Genomic DNA, 17112 nt, shown 5'->3' with positions numbered 1-17112 from the left:
ACATTTACCTTTTATGTGATCTTATCAAATTATGTGGGTCCCCCTCCCTGCCCGGTTTTTCAAGACCTGATTGACATTAACATGTGGATAAGGGCACTGAAATATGACTGAATCCAGTAGCTTCTTTTGTAAATAACTTGGTGTATGCTGTAACCTAGTGCAGTGTTTTTGTATTCTTTCCAGAAATGGGTAGAATGTGGTAGGATCCAAATTTGTATGTTATTAAACATTTGGGTTTTATTTTATTTTGAGGGGGTTATTTTAAATATAAAGGTTCATAGTATTTTAGAACTGGAAGGAACTTTGGAGATTATTTTATTTGATTGCCTTTTTTTTCACATGAGTTCTAGGGAGTAAGCAGTTTTGCTAGTGGTCATTTCTTGGGTAGTAACATCTTAATTTCCTAATTCCATTCCATTATTTATTGGGTCATGTGTGTCTTATTTGTAGCAAAGGTAGGAGGTTGATAAACTGGCTTATAAGATTTGAAAATGTTGATCGATTGAATACAAAGATATAAACATTTGAACCTACTATATACTTTCTTGGAGTTTCAGGGAAAATGAAAAAATTAAATCAGTTATCAATTATTGCACCTTGCCCCAGTTGGACAGTTTCTTATTACAAAATTGCATCGAAAAGTTGATTAAATAAACAATTTTGCTTTTTTTTTTTTTTGACCAGTTGTAGGACATCAACACTGGAGATTATAAAGCTAAGTAGGTAATATGGTTTTGAAACAGATGGTTGGAAACTAGTTTTTATACAGTATTTAAAGAAATATTAACTATATTTTTTGTCTAAGGAAAAAATTAATATATTCTAATTTTTTACATTTAGAGAGGATATTTTGGTTGTAGCTGATGTGAATGGGGCTTACAGCTTAAAAAACTGAGACATACCAGTGCATATTAGTTTATTATTAGTGGTTTAGCACTGTAGGAACTAGAATTTGTAATTTGAACACCCTTGACGAATTGTTTTTATCCTTTTATTTGCCTCCAACATAATGTATTAAAAAAAGAACTAGGTAGAATTTATCCAGTACTTCAAAAGTTTTATTGAAAATGTTTCATCTGATGCAGAATTTTTGTTGTTTGAACGTTTCTCCATTGGTCAGAATTATTCGTAAAGCATCATCCCCTTATCTTTGGCAAATCTTGTTCTGATGATTCATTTTTTAATTTTACAGAATACATCATCAGAATATATCTGAGGTTGGCTATGTTTGTTTTATTTATGTGTAAGACATATGCAAAATGACAAATTTAAGTAAAACTACTACAGTGTCTGAGGTAGCATGCCAATGACTATATCAGCTTTAGGTTATTTGTCCTATAACTGCAGATTTCTGTATGCCTGAGAAAGATAAACACTGTGAAACCTATGTTATTTGATTTTTGCTTTCCAAACCTGTGTTATAGTTAAGACAAGATAGATAAAGTCAATCTTTAAAAGAAATTGTTAGGATTTTTTTGTTAAAATGCTTTTTGTAAAAATGAGCCTATTAAAAATTAAAACAGTAATGGGACAGTGATGATAAATTTTGATTATATTATAATTGAAAACAGTATGATCATATAAGTTTTTTTGTTTTTCCATTTTGAGAAAAATTTAAGACTGAAGAGAAGCATAAGAATAAAAAGAGGACTCTTGTCTTCCTCCATCATTTAATACTGTTAAAATTTTGTCATGTTTATGTGATCACTTTAAAAACAAAAGAATGGAAACATACATAAAGTTAATGCCCTATTTGACACCTGCAATCCCCCCCTAGGCAATTACTGTCATGAGTTGGGGGTCGGTGTCTGTTCTTCTCATCTTTAAAAAAAATACTTTTATATACATCTCCATATATATATATGTATAAAACAATATTTGGTAGAGATAGCAATAAGGAAAAAATAATAATGATTTTAATAACAGTTTACATTTATTGAGTTGTACTATGTCCCAATGATTCTAAGAACTCTGTGTGTTATTTCATTTAACTTTCATGATAACCATAGAGGGTTCTTTATTATCCTACAGTTTACAGATAAGCACTTTGAGCCATGGAGAAATTAAGGAACTTGGCTTTGGTCAATAGACAGTAAATGATGTAGCCTAGGTTCAAACCTAGGGTCTTAGTTAATAGCCAGTAAGTAATGTAGACTAGATTCCAACCGAGCCAGTTTGGCTGATTTTGATGCTTTTACTTTTTAATTTTTTTTAAATGTTTAGTTATTTATTTTTGAGGAGAGCATGAGCATGTATGAGCAAACAGGGGACAGACAGAGAGAGAGAGAGAGAGAGAGAGAGAGAGGAAGAGAGAGAATCCCAAGCAGGTTCTGTGCTGTCAGCATAAGCCCAATGCAGGGCTCAATCTCATGAACCAAACTGTGAGATCATGACCTGAGCCAAAATCAAGAGTCAGATGCTTAACTGACTGAGCCACCCAGGCATCCCCCCCCTTTAATTTAATTTAATTTAATTTAATTTATCTTTTAAGTAATCGCTACACCACCATGGGGCTTGAACTTTACACCTCCAAGGTTTACAGTTGCACGTTCTACCTCCTGAGCAGTCCCTGCTGCTTTTATTTATTTATTTTTAATGTTTTTTATAAAATTTATTTTTGAGAGAGAAAGAGACAGCATGAGCTTGGGAGGTTCAGAAAAAGAGGAAGACACAGAATCTGAAGACAGGCTCCAGGTTCTGAGCTAGCTGTCAGCACAGAGCCTGACGCAGGGCTCGAACCCACAAACTGTGAGATCATGACCTGAGCCAAAGCTGGATACTCAACCGACTGAGCCACTCAGGTGCCCCAGCCCCTGCTGCTTTTACTGTTAACTTATGCCGTATAGCTCCTCTAATATTGTTTTTCTGTGTTCCTTAAATACTGAATTTTTTTTGATAATTATATTAGTTTTTGTTGAATTGCATGTGTTAACTTTTTATAGTATAAAGTTTATACTTTGACATCATCTGAATATACCATATTTTAGTTATCTCCTTCCTGTTGATGAATGTTTTGGCTTTTCACTATTATAATGGGAGTGTAATGAAAATCCTTAAACATGGGGCCTTGTATGCTTTGGGATATAGTGTATATGCATTCATTAGGTTTAACACCTTTATCGTATGCCAACATTTATCATGTACTAACTTTTTGTATGTACTTGGATCTCCTGGATCTCAGTTCTTTTCTTTTGATATTTTCTAATGTAATATATCTGTTCATGTATTAGAACCACATTTGGTTATTTTAGCATTATAATTTTTTGATTAATTTTTAATGTTTGTTTATTTTGAGAGCGCGCATGTGCGAGGAGCTGGGGGGTGGGGTGGGAGGGCATCAGAGAGAGAATCCCAAGCAGGCTTCATGCTGTTGTCAGTGCAGAGACTGATGCGGGGCTTGAACTCATAAACTGAGATCATGACCTGAGCTGAAATCAAGAGTCAGATATTCAGCCAATTGAGTCACTCAGGCTCATAAAAATGGCTTTTAAGCCATTTTAATTCTCATAGCTGTTTCCCTGCTTTTTTCTTTTTTCTTTACTATTACTAACTTTTTGAGTCTGTTGTTCCTTGGACATTTTGTAATTCATTCTTCATTTCTGAGAATTTTGTCTCTATTTCTTTGTTGAATTCAGTCACTTCTTTTGCTTTCTTTCCCTTCCATTGTGTTCTTTTTTCCTTTATTTTTAAAACCTTTTTTGATAGTGTGTTCTTGCTTAGGTTTTAAATTTCCAACTCAGTGTTTTTGTATCTTCAAATGTTTCAGTGTGTTTAATTCTGTTTAGATTATTAACTTGTATATTCTCCTGGTTTTGTTTTTGTTGTTGTTGTTGTTGTTGTCTGGAAGATTTCTATCAGTTATATGTGAAATCTTCTTTATTTTCTACAGTGGCTCTGTATGGACTTTTCTCTTGTTCATTTTTATGGTATTAGGTATTTTATAATATTCTTAATTTAATGTCACCCTCTTGTGTTAATATAGCAAAGTCCAGGTACTTTAGAAAGTCTTTTGGTTTATTTGTTTGTTTGAGTGAAGTTTCATTGTGTTAACAATTTAATGGTTGTCTTCTGTCTCAGAACCCTAGACAGTTCTCCTTTTTTCTTTTACCCTTCACCCAGTTGCAAAAGATGATTCTGTCTTCCTGTTTGTCTTTTTTTTCCTCCCCTCTGCATTTCCAGGAATGCTCATTTAAATTACACCTGTCTTTTTAAAATTCTACCTGCTCTTTTAAATCTCATCTGACCCTTTAAATTAAATCTCTTCCTTGTAGTCTGTGATTTGTCTGGACACATTTGTAGTCTTTCCAGATTTAGTGTGGATTTAACTTTTCTGGCAGTGATTCCAAATCACTTGTGGGCCCTTTCACGATCCTTCCTTTTTTGTCTTTTATACAGTTTTTCTTAGTCTGCTTTTGCTTCCACAAACCCTGAAAGTAATGGTGTGTACACCGAGATTGGTGATTTTTCTGTTTTATTCACAGTTACTTTGCAGTTTGCCTCTTCAAATTATGTATCTTCATATTATATTGTGTGTGTGGTTTTGTGTAGAATATAATTTTTCCTTCTTACTGTTATGGAAAGAAATTTGGGGAAATATTTATTCAGCTGCCATTGCCCTCAGCCGTATTGGAAGTCCTGGATTACTTAATAAATGGTGGTGACATACCTGGCCATCCACCTAGAAACAATAAACTTGGAACCAGTTTTACATGTAGAACTTATTACAATTGCAAATGAATGTAGAATTTATTTAAATTCCACGTGGATTAAAGACTGGTGTGAAAACAATAAAAATACCTTAAGGAAGTCCAGGTGAATACTTGTATAATCCAGAATTCATGTGTAATCTGGGTATGAGTGTGGGGGTGCTCTTTTAATTTAGGATGGAAAGCAGAGGCTATAAAAGAGAAGATGTGTGTGTATGTAAAAAACAGAGGAAATATTTGTAGTGTTGAGGACAATAATAGAATACAGAAACCTTTACAAGTTGACAAGATAACCTGATAGAAAAAATACATGACTAGAAGGACTCGGACAAACATTTTACAGAAGAGTGTATTGAAATGATCAATAAACATAAGAGGTTCTGATTTATTAGTATCAGGGAAATTGAAGTTAGAGTAACAACATATCCCTTTATGGTTATCAAACTAGTAAAATTAAAAAGAACAAAATTACTTATGGGTTGCAGGGATGGAGATAAATAAGGTACTTCTATATCCTCTGCAGAATGTTTAATAAATAATTACTAAACAAAGTTAGAGGAGGCTTATGTTCTCCCCCCCCTTCCCAAGTACACATTTCTGAGTATCTAAGGAAGATAATTAAGCATAGTAATCATAAGCTTGAGAAGGGAAGTATCATTAGATTTTATATTTAGAATTTATTTATTTATTTTAATGATTTTTATTTATTTTTGAGAGACAGAGACAGTGCGAGCAGGGGAGGGTCAGAGAGAGAGGGAGACACAGAATCTGAAGCAGGCTCCAGGCTCTGAGCTAGCTGTCAGCACAGAGCCCGATGTGGGGCTTGAACCCACGAACTGTGAGATCATGACCTGAGCCGAAGCCAGACGCTTAACCAACTGAGCCACCCAGGCACCCCTATATTTAGAATTTAACAAGGCATACTGAGAAATAAGAAACTCCTTTTAGTTGGTCTAGGATCTCTATGACTTGAGCTCTTTCTTGAAGATTTACCTATATCATGAAAATGAAATGCCCTGCAGTATTTGAGGATGTTCTTCTACTACCAATTGTAATGACTTCCTTTTTGCAGACTTAGTGTCCACTTCCCCTGCAGTAATTTATGATGAAAATTTCAAATATACTACAAAGGTCAAAGAGTTTTTTAAGATTTTATTTTTAAGTAATCTCTACACCCAATGTGGGGCTTGAACTGACAACCCCAAGAACAAGAGTCCCGTGTTCCACCGACTGAGCTAGCCAGGTGTCCCGAAAGATTTTTTAAAGTAATCTCTAAACCCAACATAGAACTTGAATTTACAACCCTGAGATCAAGAGTTGCATGCTCTACCAACTGAGCCAGCCAGGTGTCCCCCACAGTTGAAATAGTTTTTAAATGAACAGACATAGACTCGCTATTGAGATTCTACCATTAATAATTTACTATTTTTGTTTTATCACATACCTATCATATGTATGGATATGTAGAAAGATATCTATAAAGATATATATGAATGCATTTTAATTTTTGATGCATTTCAAAATAAATGACATCAGTATACTTACCCCTTAAATATACTTCAGTATATGTGTATCAACTAGAATTCATTATTTATTGAGGTAAAATTCACATTCAGTGAAATGTAAAAATCTTAAAATTCATAAATGTATGTTTACTGAGTTTTTATAAATCAGTATGCTTGGGTAATCCAGTATTCACCTTAGGAAGCTCCTTCATGCTCCTTCCGAGTGTATTCAGGTTCTCATCTTCTAGAGGCAACCATATTTTTATTTAAGTCTTTTTAGTGGACATATGTTTCCTTTTGGGTAAATCCTTAGGAAAGAAATGGTTGGGTCATTGAGTAGGGGTAGTTTTAGTTTTATAAGATACTAAGGTGGTTTGTTTCATTTTATACTCCTGCAAAGGATACGTGAGAGTTTTGGTTATTTTACACCCATGCTAGCATTCAGTATTGTTAGTCTTAATGAATTGTAGCCATGCTTATGGATGTGTTTTTAACTTGGATTTTTTACTTTTATAATTTCTTTTAAATGTACATTCAAGTTAGCATATAGTGCAACAATGATTTCAGGAGTAGATTCCTTAATGCCCCTTACCCATTTAGCCCATCCCCCTCTCATAACCCCTCCAGTAACCCTCTGTTTGTTCTTCATATTTAAGAGTCTCCTATGTTTTGTCCCCTTCCCTGTTACGTTATTTTTGCTTCCCTTCCCTTACGTTCTTCTGTTGCATATCTTAAAGTCCTCATATGAGTGAAGTCATATGATATTTGTCTTTCTCTGACTAATTTCACCTAGCATAATACACTCCAGTTCCATCCATGTAGTTGCAAATGCAAGATTTCATTCTTTTTGACTACCGAGTAATACTCTATTGTATATATACCACATCTTCTGTTGATGGACACTTGGGCTCTTTTCATACTTTGGCTATTATTGATAGTGCTACTATAAACATTGGGGCACATGTGCCTCTTTGAAACAGCATACCTGTATCCTTTGGATAAATACTTAGTAGTGTAATTACTGGGTCATAAGGTAGTTCTATTTTTAATTTTTTGAGGAACTTTCATACTGTTTTCCAAACTGGCTGCACCAGTTTGCATTCCCTCCAGCAGAGCAGAAGAGATTCTCTTTCTCTGTATCTGCGCCAACATCTGTTGTTGCCTGGGTTGTTAATGTTAGCCATTCTGATGAGTGTAAGGTGGCATCTCATTGTGGTTTTGATTAGTATTTCCGTGATGATGAATGATGTTGAGCATCATTTCATGTGTCTGTTGGCCATCTGGATGTCTTCTTTGGAGAAGTGTCTGTTCATGTGTTTTGCCCATTTCTTCACTGGATTATTTGTTTTTTGGGTGTTGAGTTTGATAAGTTCTTTATAGATTTTGGGTACTAACCCTTTATCTGATAGGTCATTTGCAGATATCTTTTCCCATTCTGTCAGTTGCCTTTTGTTGTGTTGATTGTTTCCTTCACTGCAGAAGCTTTTTATTTTGATGAGGTCAGTAGTTCATTTTTGCTTTTATTTCCCTGGCCTCTGGAGACATGTTGAGTGAGAGGTTGCTGTGGGTGAGGTCAGAGAGGTTTTTGCCTGCTTTCTCCTCGAGGATTTTGATGGCTTCCTGTCTTACATGTAGGTCTTTCATTCATTTTGAGTTTATTATTGTCTGTGGTGTACGAAACTGGTCCAGGTTTATTTTTCTGCTGTCCAGTTTTCCCAGCGCCACATGCCAAAGAGACTATCTTTATTCTGTTGGATATTCTTTCCTTATTTGTCAAAGATTAGCTGGCCATATGTTTGTGGGTCCATTTCTGGGTTCTTTATTCTGTTCCATTGATCTGAGTGTCATTTTTTATGCCAGTACCGTATTGTCTTGATGATTACAACTTTGTAATACAGCTTGAAGTCTGGTAGCTTGCATTTTTCTGTAAAACAGTGATGTTGAGAACTTTTCTTGTGCTTATTGACCATTCATAAATCTTCTATCAAGTTTTGTTCAGTCTTTTGGCTATTTTAAAAATTAAATTGTCTTTTTGTTACTGAGTTGTAGAAGTTCTTCATGTATCTTGGATGCCAGTCCTTTGTTGGATATGTTTTGTGACTATTTTATCTCATAGGACTTAGTTTTTAAGTACTTTTTTCCCCCACGAATACTTACGGTGCACTTACTGTGTGTTGGAATACAGTAGTAGACAAAATACACAAAAAACATTTCTACCTCTTTGGAGTCACTGTGGTTCCTCTGTACAGTGAGAGACTGGTAAGAAGGCTTCTTCAATGATTCAGGAGATGATGGCTTAGGGTCGAGTTTTAGTAAGGAAGTAAGTGAGAACCATTTGGATTCTGGATGTATTTGAAGGTAGTGCTGACTAATTGGGTGTGCAAGAGAGGGAGGAATCAATGGTGACTCCCAAGATTTTGGGCCAAAGGAGCAAGGATAGAGTTACCATTTATTGAGATGAGGAAGTTTATAGGAGGAACAGGTTAGGCTAGGCATGATGGTATTGGTGGATCAGGAATTCAGTTTTGAATATGTTGAGATGCCTATTAGATATCTATATGGAGAGATGAAGTGAGCAATTGTATATGTGAATTTGGAGTTCACAGAGGAGATCTGGGTTGGAGATATGTTTGGGGTTCATCTGTATGTAGAACCCACTATTAAAATGACGGTGGGACCAGAACCTGAAGAGGTACACAAGTCACTAATTTTTAATAATAAACTTCATTTTGGGGTAATTTTAGGTTTATGCAAAAGTTGCAAAGATTGTGCAGAGCTCCCATATGCCCTTTACCCATTTACCTTTAATATTAGTATCTTATACAACTATAGCACACTTATTAAAGCTAAAAAACTAACATTGGTACATTGCTGTTAATTCCAGTTCAGACTTTGTCTCGCCAGTTTGAAATCACTAATGGTAATGCAAGACGGAAGTTCAGAAACGTTTTATGAATCATTCGTGTAAGTTTTTAACTGCTTTTTCATCTCCCGTTATAGAACTAATGGCTGAAGAGTAAACCAACATGGCAACTATGGTTCCACCAGTGAAGCTGAAATGGCTTGAACACCTCAACAGTTCCTGGATTACAGAAGATAGTGAATCTATTGCTACAAGAGAGGGAGTTGCTGTTCTGTATTCTAAACTGGTCAGCAATAAAGAAGTAGTACCTTTGCCCCAACAAGTTTTGTGCCTCAAAGGACCACAGTTGCCAGACTTTGAACGTGAGTCTCTTTCAAGTGATGAGCAGGACCACTATTTGGATGCCCTTCTTAGCAGCCAGCTAGCACTAGCGAAGATGGTATGTTCAGATTCCCCATTCGCTGGGGCACTTCGAAAACGACTGCTTGTACTCCAGCGTGTCTTTTATGCACTTTCTAATAAATACCATGACAAAGGCAAAGTGAAACAGCAGCAGCATTCTCCGGAGAGCAGTTCTGGTTCAGCAGATGTCCATTCTGTTAGTGAACGTCCCCGGTCAAGCACTGATGCACTTATAGAAATGGGTGTTCGAACTGGTCTAAGTTTATTATTTGCACTTCTAAGACAAAGTTGGATGATGCCTGTGTCAGGACCTGGTCTTAGTCTTTGCAACGACGTTATTCATACTGCAATTGAAGTTGTCAGCTCTTTGCCACCATTATCTTTAGCAAATGAAAGCAAGATTCCTCCAATGGGTTTGGACTGCTTATCACAAGTGACAACATTTCTTAAAGGAGTAACTATTCCCAATTCTGGGGCAGACACTTTAGGTCGCAGATTAGCTTCTGAGTTGCTACTTGGTTTAGCAGCTCAGCGAGGCTCTTTGCGATACCTTCTTGAATGGATAGAAATGGCTTTGGGGGCGTCAGCGGTTGTAAATTCCATGGAGAAAAGCAAACTACTATCAAGCCAGGAAGGAATGATCAGCTTTGACTGCTTTATGACTATACTAATGCAGATGAGGCGTTCTTTGGTATGTACTATAAATCTGCCTTTAATTTAATCTGTAATAAGCCATTTCAATCCTTTTTTGACTTCTTTTGTTTACTGCTTTCCAGTACCAGCAATTAGGGAGGAAGACAGTTAACCTTTGTTGAATACCTGCCACCAACCAGGTGCTTTGGATGCACCATCTGATTCAATTATGATAATCTGTGAGGTAGATATAATATAGCCTATTTTAAGGATGAAGAAACTGTGACAGTTATCCCAAATTTGCACATCTGTGTGGCAAAAAGCACTAGAAGTGAAACATATACTGATTAAGCACTTATGGGGCAGACACTGTGTTAATTATTTCTTACCCCAAGTCTGTTTTAGCAGGCCATGTACTATGTTTATGTTAAATTCATTCATTTTTTTCCCTATAAAGGCCTACTTTAAAGTAGATATAACATATAATAAGTTTACATTATTGTTGGATATCTAGTTTTCTCTTCACTTTACCTCTTTCATTTCTGGACAAACCTGTCTTACACCTAGTCAGAAGGGGCCTCCCTCCATAGCCTCCAAGGTTATACCCTATAATATAGGTCCTTATTGTAATGAGGGCACCCCAGAAAACTAGATTGACAGAATTCTGGATCTATTCTGGGGAAGAATCTTGATATTTGATTTAGTTTGGCTCTCCAAATGTCACCGCAGGCCTGTAGGGGGAAGGAATGGTTATTTAGTTGAATTTTACATTTTATTATTCCTTCTTGCATAGTAAGTGATAGAGTGTGATGATCATGGTCTCAAGAACCCATGTTTCTTACACTTTACAGTGTTGTCTGAGAATATGGAAAATAGGTATATCCACTGCTGGTACACTGGACCCCAACTTGACCTGATCGTCCTGCCCTTAAGTTTCTCTAGCCCTAAACAACTGGGATAAAACTCACCCCAAGTTAGAAGTTAAAGGGAGAGACACATAACCATCAACTGAGTATCTGACGTAAGGCCTAGCAAAAATAAATTCAATCCATAAATTATATTTACTTGTGTGATTCTTAACTTTCACTGATGACACATATATAGTAATTGTGTTTGAATGGGAGTTCACACTATATTCATGAACTTATATTTAAATAGAGAGTAGGGAAATAATGTCAGTGTGTATCTCTGAATCCTAAAAGAATAAAACAACAATAAAAACACCATTGGCCTTTGATGCCACTATGTGTTTATTTAACACTGTGCCAGATACTGTCAGGCACTGAGTTAAAAAGATAAATGAGCTTGGGGTGCCTGAGTGGCTTGGTCAATTAAGCGTCCAACTTCAGATCAGGTCATGATCTAGCATTTTGTGAGTTCGAGTTCCACATCAGGCTCTGTACTGACAGCTTAGAGCCTGGAGCCTGCTTCTGATTCTGTGTCTCCCACTCTCTCTGCCCCTCCCCCACTCGTGCTCTGTCTTTCTCACTCTCAAAAATGAATAAATGTTAAAACAATTTTTTGAAAACAAAAAAGATAAATGAGCTTTGTCGCATCCATGCCCTCAGCCAACTCACAGTTTAAGGAACGAGAGATGCACAAACATTTCAAATGAATGATAGTGAGCTGTAGTAGAGGTCTGCATAGAGAGGAGGTGTTGAGACCCAGGAGAAGAGCTGGAGGAAAGAGGCAGAAAATGCCTTGTGGAGGAAGGATCTCTGAGCTTAGCTGGAAAGTAGAAAGAGTTTGCCTGCAAACATGAAGTCTGTAAATGGAGGGAGCTTAGAGAAGTTTTCAGATGAAAGGACCAGAGTTCACAGAGTGACCAAGGTGTAGGAGAGCAAGCCCCTGCATGTATGGAGTGGAATGGGATGAAAAAAGCTGCCAAGTAGGCAGGGCTTTGTATCTTATTGCTATGCAGTGTTGAAAGTTGGTCCTATAGGCAGTGGGGAGTCATTGAAGTAATTTTAAGTGGAGTAAACAGATAGCAAGAATATGTGGAAATGTACTGTCTAGTCTTATGTCCTTATCAGAATATCTTAAAAGGTCAAATGTGGAAAAAAAAAAGATCTAACATTACTTTTGACAATAGGTGCTTAAGAGGTAGGTAATTAAATGAAGGCCTATGAAACTATGAATTTATGTTATTTTAATTTCCACTTCTCTTTAGATTATTGAAATTCCTATGATATGTTAACAGTGCATAAAATTATATATTTCATGTGCTATATTTTTGAAAATTTAGTTTCTTAAAAAATACCTAGGTATAGTATTGTTTTCTTATTTATGTTTAAGAATTCCAAGGACACCTGGGTGACTCAGTCGGTTAAGTGCCTGACTTTGGCTCAGGTCATGATCTCATGGTTCGTGGGTTCAAGCCTCGTGTAGGGCTCTGTGCTGACAGCTAGCTCAGAGCCTGGAGCCTGCTTCAGATTCTGTATCTTCCTCTCTCTCTGATTCTCCCGTTTGCACTGTCTCTCCCTGTCTCTCAAAAAAAAAAAAATTCTGGAGAGAATGGGTTTTAGAAATGTCTTTAATCCTTACTGACTGACTGGGATTGGAGTAGTGTCACTCTTAACTATATACCCCCCCTTTTCCTTGGGGGCTATGTTCCAAGACTGCCAGAAACCTGAAACTGCAGATAGTCCCAGACCTAATGTGTACTGTGGTTTTTCCTATCCATACATACATATGATATGGTTTAGTTTATAATTTAGGCACAGTAAGAGAATAACAACAATAATAGTGCTATTATAACAATATACTGTAATAAAAGTTACATGAATCTGGTTTCTCTTCAAAATATCTTAATGTACTGCACTTACCCTTCTTGCGATGATGTGAGATGATAAAATGCCGATGAGATGAAGTGAGGGGAATGAGCAGGCATTGTGACCTAGCGTTAAGCTACTGTTGACCTTCTAACTATGTCAGAAAGAGGAGCATCTGCTTCTGGACTGCTGTTGACCTTGAGTAACTGAAACTGCGGAAAGTGAATCCGTGGTTTGGAGAGTTGGGAGAGTACTGTATTGACCATACTGGGAAGAACAGAAATCACTGACAGTGTTTGAAGGATGTTTTGTTAGTTTGGTACTTTTAAATTTAGAATGAATATATTAAAGATTTCTTGCATTTTCTTTCTCAGTGTACATGATGAAAATTAATAATTACTGCTACCAGTTTTTAGTTCTTATTACATATTAGGAATTATGCTAAGCATGTTTTGTACATAACTTTACTTAATCTTCCCAACAACACCAAATAATATTTGCATTATTCTTGTCTAAGGATAAGGAAACTAATCCTTCATTCACATATCCAGTAGGGATGGAGCCTGGATTTAAACCCAGATCTGTCTGTTACTGAAAACTTTCATGCAGTTTTCAACATTTTCCTCCATACTGTAGAAAGGCATACAAAAAGGGATTATGATGGCTCTGGTACTAGCTCCTAGGAAGGTGCAGCAGTCTACTTCTTCATCTGCTTTTGATTTGGTGATCACTAGAGGTGGCCTTTAAATAATGGAACCATAGATTACAATTGTGTTTTTTCTTAGAAGTTCTGCATAGCTAATGATGGAATTTGTTCAGTCTGTGCCCCACAGTATTTGCTGGGATAGCAACATCTTGTCTGGGTACTACTAGTTAACACTCAGCTTCTGGTATGATTCCAGACCTACACGTGGCTCTCTTTAGCTTCACTGCTCAAAGAGTAAGCCTGAGCTAGCGGCGCTGGCATATCCTGGGAGCGTGTTAAAATGCAGAACCGTGGGGCGCCTGGGTGGCTCAGACGGTTAAGCAGCCGGCTTTGGCCCAGGTTATGATCTCACGGTTCGTGGGTTCAAGCCCCGCGTCAGGCTCTGTGCTGACAGCTAGCTCAGAGCCTGGAGCCTGGTTCAGATTCTGTATCTCCCTCTCTTTCTGACCTTCCCTGCTCACGATGTCTCTCTCTGTCTCTCAAAAATAAAAAACATAAAAAAAAAAAAATAAAAAAAAATGCAGAACCTTAGGCCCCATCTATATTTACTGAAATGGAATCTGTACTTTAACACAGTCTCCAGATAATACATGCCCACATTAAAATTTGAGAAGCACCATCTTAAACAGAGAAAAAGAAAAATCGATTTGATGGCAGCAGGTTAGTACCTCATACGCTAGCCATAACTTAAATAGCCAGCATATTCATTTGTTTCATTACTTAGGAGTCATGTTAATTAAAATAGTTGGAATTGATAAAATTGATATTGATAGATGGGATCTTAAAGGGCATGTAGGCCAACCTCCCTTTCGTAGTAGAAGATATATTCTCCTATCGTGTATCTGCCAGCTTATCATCTAGAATATAAATATTTTTACAGTACAGTATCCTTTGAAATAAAGCTACTTATGAAAATTTCATGATTTATAGGATTGTTAAATCAGAGAAAGAACTTGACATTGTGGTCTAAAGATTTAAGCATTTGGGAATTTGAGGGAACAGTGAGATCAAGTTCATTTTCTGGTTTGTCGTTTTTTAATGATAGAGTGATTTCTTGTCACAGCCATTGGGCCCTACTGTGGAGAGTCCCAGAGAGGTGCTATGATTCCTCAGCTGTGATATGAGAAAGATGCTTTGTTTCTAGTGTAGTCAGGTAGTTACATGAACTGATTTGTGAGACTTCAGTTTTGCTGAAACTCAGAAGAAAGGGACAGACTTTCTGCTCTGGTCGAGGTCATCACCCAAGCTGGCTCTGCTTATATACTTGCTTATATCCTTGGGCATAGGTGGGCAAGGCAGCCCCAGGACAGTAGAATATTTCCTGGGGCCTCATTTACTGGATATTGGCCACTCAGAGAGTATGTGATTGGCAAAATTCTGCCTCCTGGACTCATTTCTGGGTCACCCTGTGATTATTGAATAAGATAATCATTGAGGGATTGGCATTTAATTTACTGTTTCACTCTACAGCTCTGTCTTTTATAGCACTTCTATATAAAAGTTGGTTTCACGACCTACTGTTAGGATTTGATCTTAATGCTCGTAATCATGTAAACAATTCCTCATGTTTTTGTGGAATATTTAAGTGATTTTAATACATATGTCTCCTTTTGAAACTGTAGGGTTCATCTGCTGATCGGAGTCAGTGGAGGGAACCAACCAGAACATCTGATGGCTTGTGCTCACTTTATGAGTCAGCTTTATGTCTCTTTGAAGAGGTATGTAATAATCATGGCTTTTACATTAAAATTACTTGGTCTTAAAATGCTGTAGCATGTATATATCCCTTAAAAATAATTATTCAGTCTTTGGAAAGGATGCAAAAGAAAGTAGCCTCAGTGGTTGCCTCTAGAAAGTGGAGCTAGAAAGTGGGAAAGTAGCAAGAGTGGGAAGGAGACCTACTTTTCAGACCTACTTTATTCATTTTGAACTTTGTGTCATGTGCATGTAACTTTAATTTTAAAAATTTACTATCAAACAGAACATACAGAAAGACATAAAAAATGTCACGCTTAATGAATTATTATAAAATAAATATTCTTCTAATCTGTACCCAGGTAAAGAAGTAAAACTACCAGCCACTCTAAATGACCCTTTCATGTTTTGGTCTTAACCCCTGTCCTCCTCCCCTACATAACCATTAAACTGACTTTTAGAGTAATCACTTCTTTGCATTTCTTTATTGTTGTGTCACCCAGGTGTGTATCTCTAGACACTATAGTGCAGTCTTGCATCTTAAAAAAGGGTAGTTCAGTTGTTGGTTAAATGTCTGACTGCTGATTTTGGCTTAGGTCATGATCTCCCTGTGTTGGGAGATCAGGCTCTGTTCTGAGTATGGAGGTTGTTTAAGATTCTTCCTTTCCCTCCCTCTGTTCCTTCCTCTTCTCTCTCAACACACACACACACACACACACACACACACACACGGTGTCTTTTAAATCAATCTATGGGTTCTCCTCCATTTACACACACACACACACACACACACACACACACACACGGGCAGTGTCTTTTAAATCAATCTATGGGTTCCCCTCCATTTATTTCTTTTCCATCAGTGTTTTTGCTTAGGAACCTGGGCTTTTTGCTGATTGATTACTCATAACGCAGTTCACCAGGTTCTTTTTATTTTCTGGAAATTGGTAGGTGAATCCAGAGGCTTGACCTGAGGATCGATCCCTTTGGCAAGGTTTGATCTTAGGTTTGATCCCTTTGGCAAGACTATATGGCATTGTGATCTTCCATCATTTTTCTTCTAGTGATCTCTGTTTTTGTGGTATTAGCAACTGTTCATGCTTAATGACTACATTTATTAATTCATTGGTGGTTGGGTGCAAAACGGTGACATTTTAACTGTATCATTCCTCTTTTATTTATTCATTGGAATGTTTTTATAAAGATGATTCCCTTATCAACCTTTTGGTAACTCTGCTTCAGTTCATATGAGAAAGGCAGAATAAATGCTTGATTCTGTTTATCCATTTCTAAAAAATTAAAAAAAAATAAATGCTTGATTCTGTTTATCCATTTCTAAAAATTTCTAAAAAACTGATTTTTATTTACATGTTCAGTTTATTGAATTGGTCTGTTATCCTCCAAACTTGACCAGTTGATTTCATTTGAAAAATATTATGAACCCATAGACTTAAACCTATTCGAATTTCAGTCCATTAAATTACTATCTGTAGTGAAGCTCATATTATTTCATCCTTGGCCAGGAATCTTTCAGGGTAGTAGTCCTAAATTCTTTTGACATAGACCTAATAATCTTTGATAGCTTTCTTGCTATCTGACACATTAAGTTATTCTAGATTCATTTTGTACATTTCTTGTCCCAGCTCTAGAATCTGTTAGCTATTTCTTCAAAAAGCCCTAGTTTCTTTTAGTGAGAAACAGTATTTCAGAACCACGATCAGAGTGTTAAAAATGTTCATCACTACTGAGTATTTTGTTTTCTAGGCTTTTATAGTGGACAGAGCTATGGTGTGTGTCTGTGTGTGTTTAAAGCTAATATATCTCAAATTCA

At 36.6% G+C, this 17112-nt stretch overlaps 1 protein-coding gene across 6 annotated transcripts in view; it reads left to right on the top strand.

Moving 5' to 3' along the window:
• HERC1 (HECT and RLD domain containing E3 ubiquitin protein ligase family member 1) overlaps window positions 1-17112 on the top strand; it is a 180117-nt gene that overhangs the window by 28930 nt on the left and 134075 nt on the right. For all 6 annotated transcript variants that reach the window (XM_029952982.1, XM_029952984.1, XM_029952983.1 and 3 more), the window contains exons 2-3: window positions 9212-10167; window positions 15209-15304. In XM_029952982.1, the coding sequence (XP_029808842.1) occupies window positions 9238-10167; window positions 15209-15304 (1026 nt within the window). In that variant the 5' untranslated portion in view covers window positions 9212-9237. The remainder of the gene's footprint in view (window positions 1-9211; window positions 10168-15208; window positions 15305-17112) is intronic.

Source organism: Suricata suricatta, chromosome 9 (assembly GCF_006229205.1).
Source record: "Suricata suricatta isolate VVHF042 chromosome 9, meerkat_22Aug2017_6uvM2_HiC, whole genome shotgun sequence".
Classification (NCBI taxonomy): Eukaryota; Metazoa; Chordata; class Mammalia; order Carnivora; family Herpestidae; genus Suricata; species Suricata suricatta.
The sequence above is the reverse complement of the archived record's forward strand: the minus strand, read 5'-3'. Positions and strand labels throughout refer to the sequence as shown.